At 32.9% G+C, this 1,436-nt stretch overlaps 1 protein-coding gene across 1 annotated transcript in view; it reads left to right on the top strand.

The window, feature by feature from the left end:
* ANAPC1 (anaphase promoting complex subunit 1) overlaps positions 1–1,436 on the top strand; it is a 158,631-nt gene that overhangs the window by 92,253 nt on the left and 64,942 nt on the right. Inside the window, exon 18 of the mRNA XM_012656759.1 lies at positions 986–1,064. Within this exon, the coding sequence (XP_012512213.1) occupies positions 986–1,064 (79 nt within the window). The remainder of the gene's footprint in view (positions 1–985; positions 1,065–1,436) is intronic.

The following is a 1,436-nucleotide window of genomic DNA, read 5'->3' as shown; positions in this document are numbered from 1 at the left end:
ACGAATAAACTATTCTTTCAATAGGAAGGAGATACCATTAATGTGGATGTGACTTGTCCAGGTGCAACTCTGGCTTTGGCTATGATCTACTTAAAAACCAATAACAGGTATTTGTACCCACCTACCCCCTGCCCCTCATCATGACAGTATGATATCCTTTCTGACGTCAGTAGTAAAATTACTTTATATATTTATTCCCTTTTTGTGAGATTAACCATTCATTCTCTCAAATACTGTAAGTTACACAAGTTTTACCTTGAAATAATACATTTGCTATTTTAATGCTATTTGACAATATAATTTCCAATTTTTATTCATTTCTGTTTCGTAGTTGATGTCACTGAAACCCAAACAATGTCCAAGTTTCTTTTCATTAATTTTGCTTATCATTGTGAGGACTGGTTAAGCCAGAAATGCTTAGCATTCTTCTGTTCTTGGTTTCCATTTATAAAAATGGTTTCTGCCTAGTTCAAGAGTTTTCCTAATGACCAAACCTTCTACCTTCCCAATTCCCTGTAATTAGTGCTGACATTTGAAAGTAGACCTTTGGCATCTATTGTTACATTTTACTTATAAGAGTAAGTTGCATAGGAGACATTATACCATGTTTTAAGTCTTGGAATTTAAAAAATATTTTAAGATTCAGGAAACTTTTCAGTGTTCCAAATTTCTTCCCTTAGAAAAAGTGAGTATGTGCAGAATTAACAAAGTGGTTACAAATAGATATTTATTCACCTACTATGTGGACGAATGTGATGGCAGTGCTTTCCTGGCACTTTGGATACTTCATTGAACAAAACAAAACTAAAAATACCTGCCCTCATGGAGTTAGTAAGATATATACACATAATACATATTATGTTAGAGGGTATCAAGTAGTACATAAAAAAAATGGAGCAGTGGTGTTTTGAAATACATCTTGAGATTCTTGATTATCTTGTCTTCTACTTGAGCAGTAACCCTCACTGATGTCCTTCACCAACAGATCCATCGCAGATTGGCTTCGAGCTCCTGATACCATGTATTTGCTGGACTTTGTGAAACCAGAATTTCTCTTGCTTAGGGTATGCTGCTTTTTCATTTTTAATCTCTGTTAACATAAGGAGTCTATTCGTGGTTCTTAAATTTAGCTTATAAATATAAATGTCATTACAAGAGAGCCTTTTATTTTTAATCTGTCATGTATATCTAATTGGCAGCATTCTTTTGAAATTTCCCAACTATAACTTACCAAGAAAGGTAACCACGGTGATATGTAATACATGGAATGACATTTCATCTTCTCACATTATTTAAAACTTCCTAAAAAGCATCAAGTGACTAGGACATTATTACTACTTTGTTTAACATTTTTGGATTACTATTGAGGATGTAATAATACTGTTAAGATTGTTTTAATGACAATAACAGTTTGACATAATTGCCTAAAAATTTCC

The sequence above is a fragment of the Propithecus coquereli genome, unplaced genomic scaffold (genome assembly GCF_000956105.1).
Source record: "Propithecus coquereli isolate 6110/MARCELLA unplaced genomic scaffold, Pcoq_1.0 Scaffold519, whole genome shotgun sequence".
Lineage (NCBI taxonomy): Eukaryota > Metazoa > Chordata > Mammalia > Primates > Indriidae > Propithecus > Propithecus coquereli.
The sequence above is the reverse complement of the archived record's forward strand: the minus strand, read 5'-3'. Positions and strand labels throughout refer to the sequence as shown.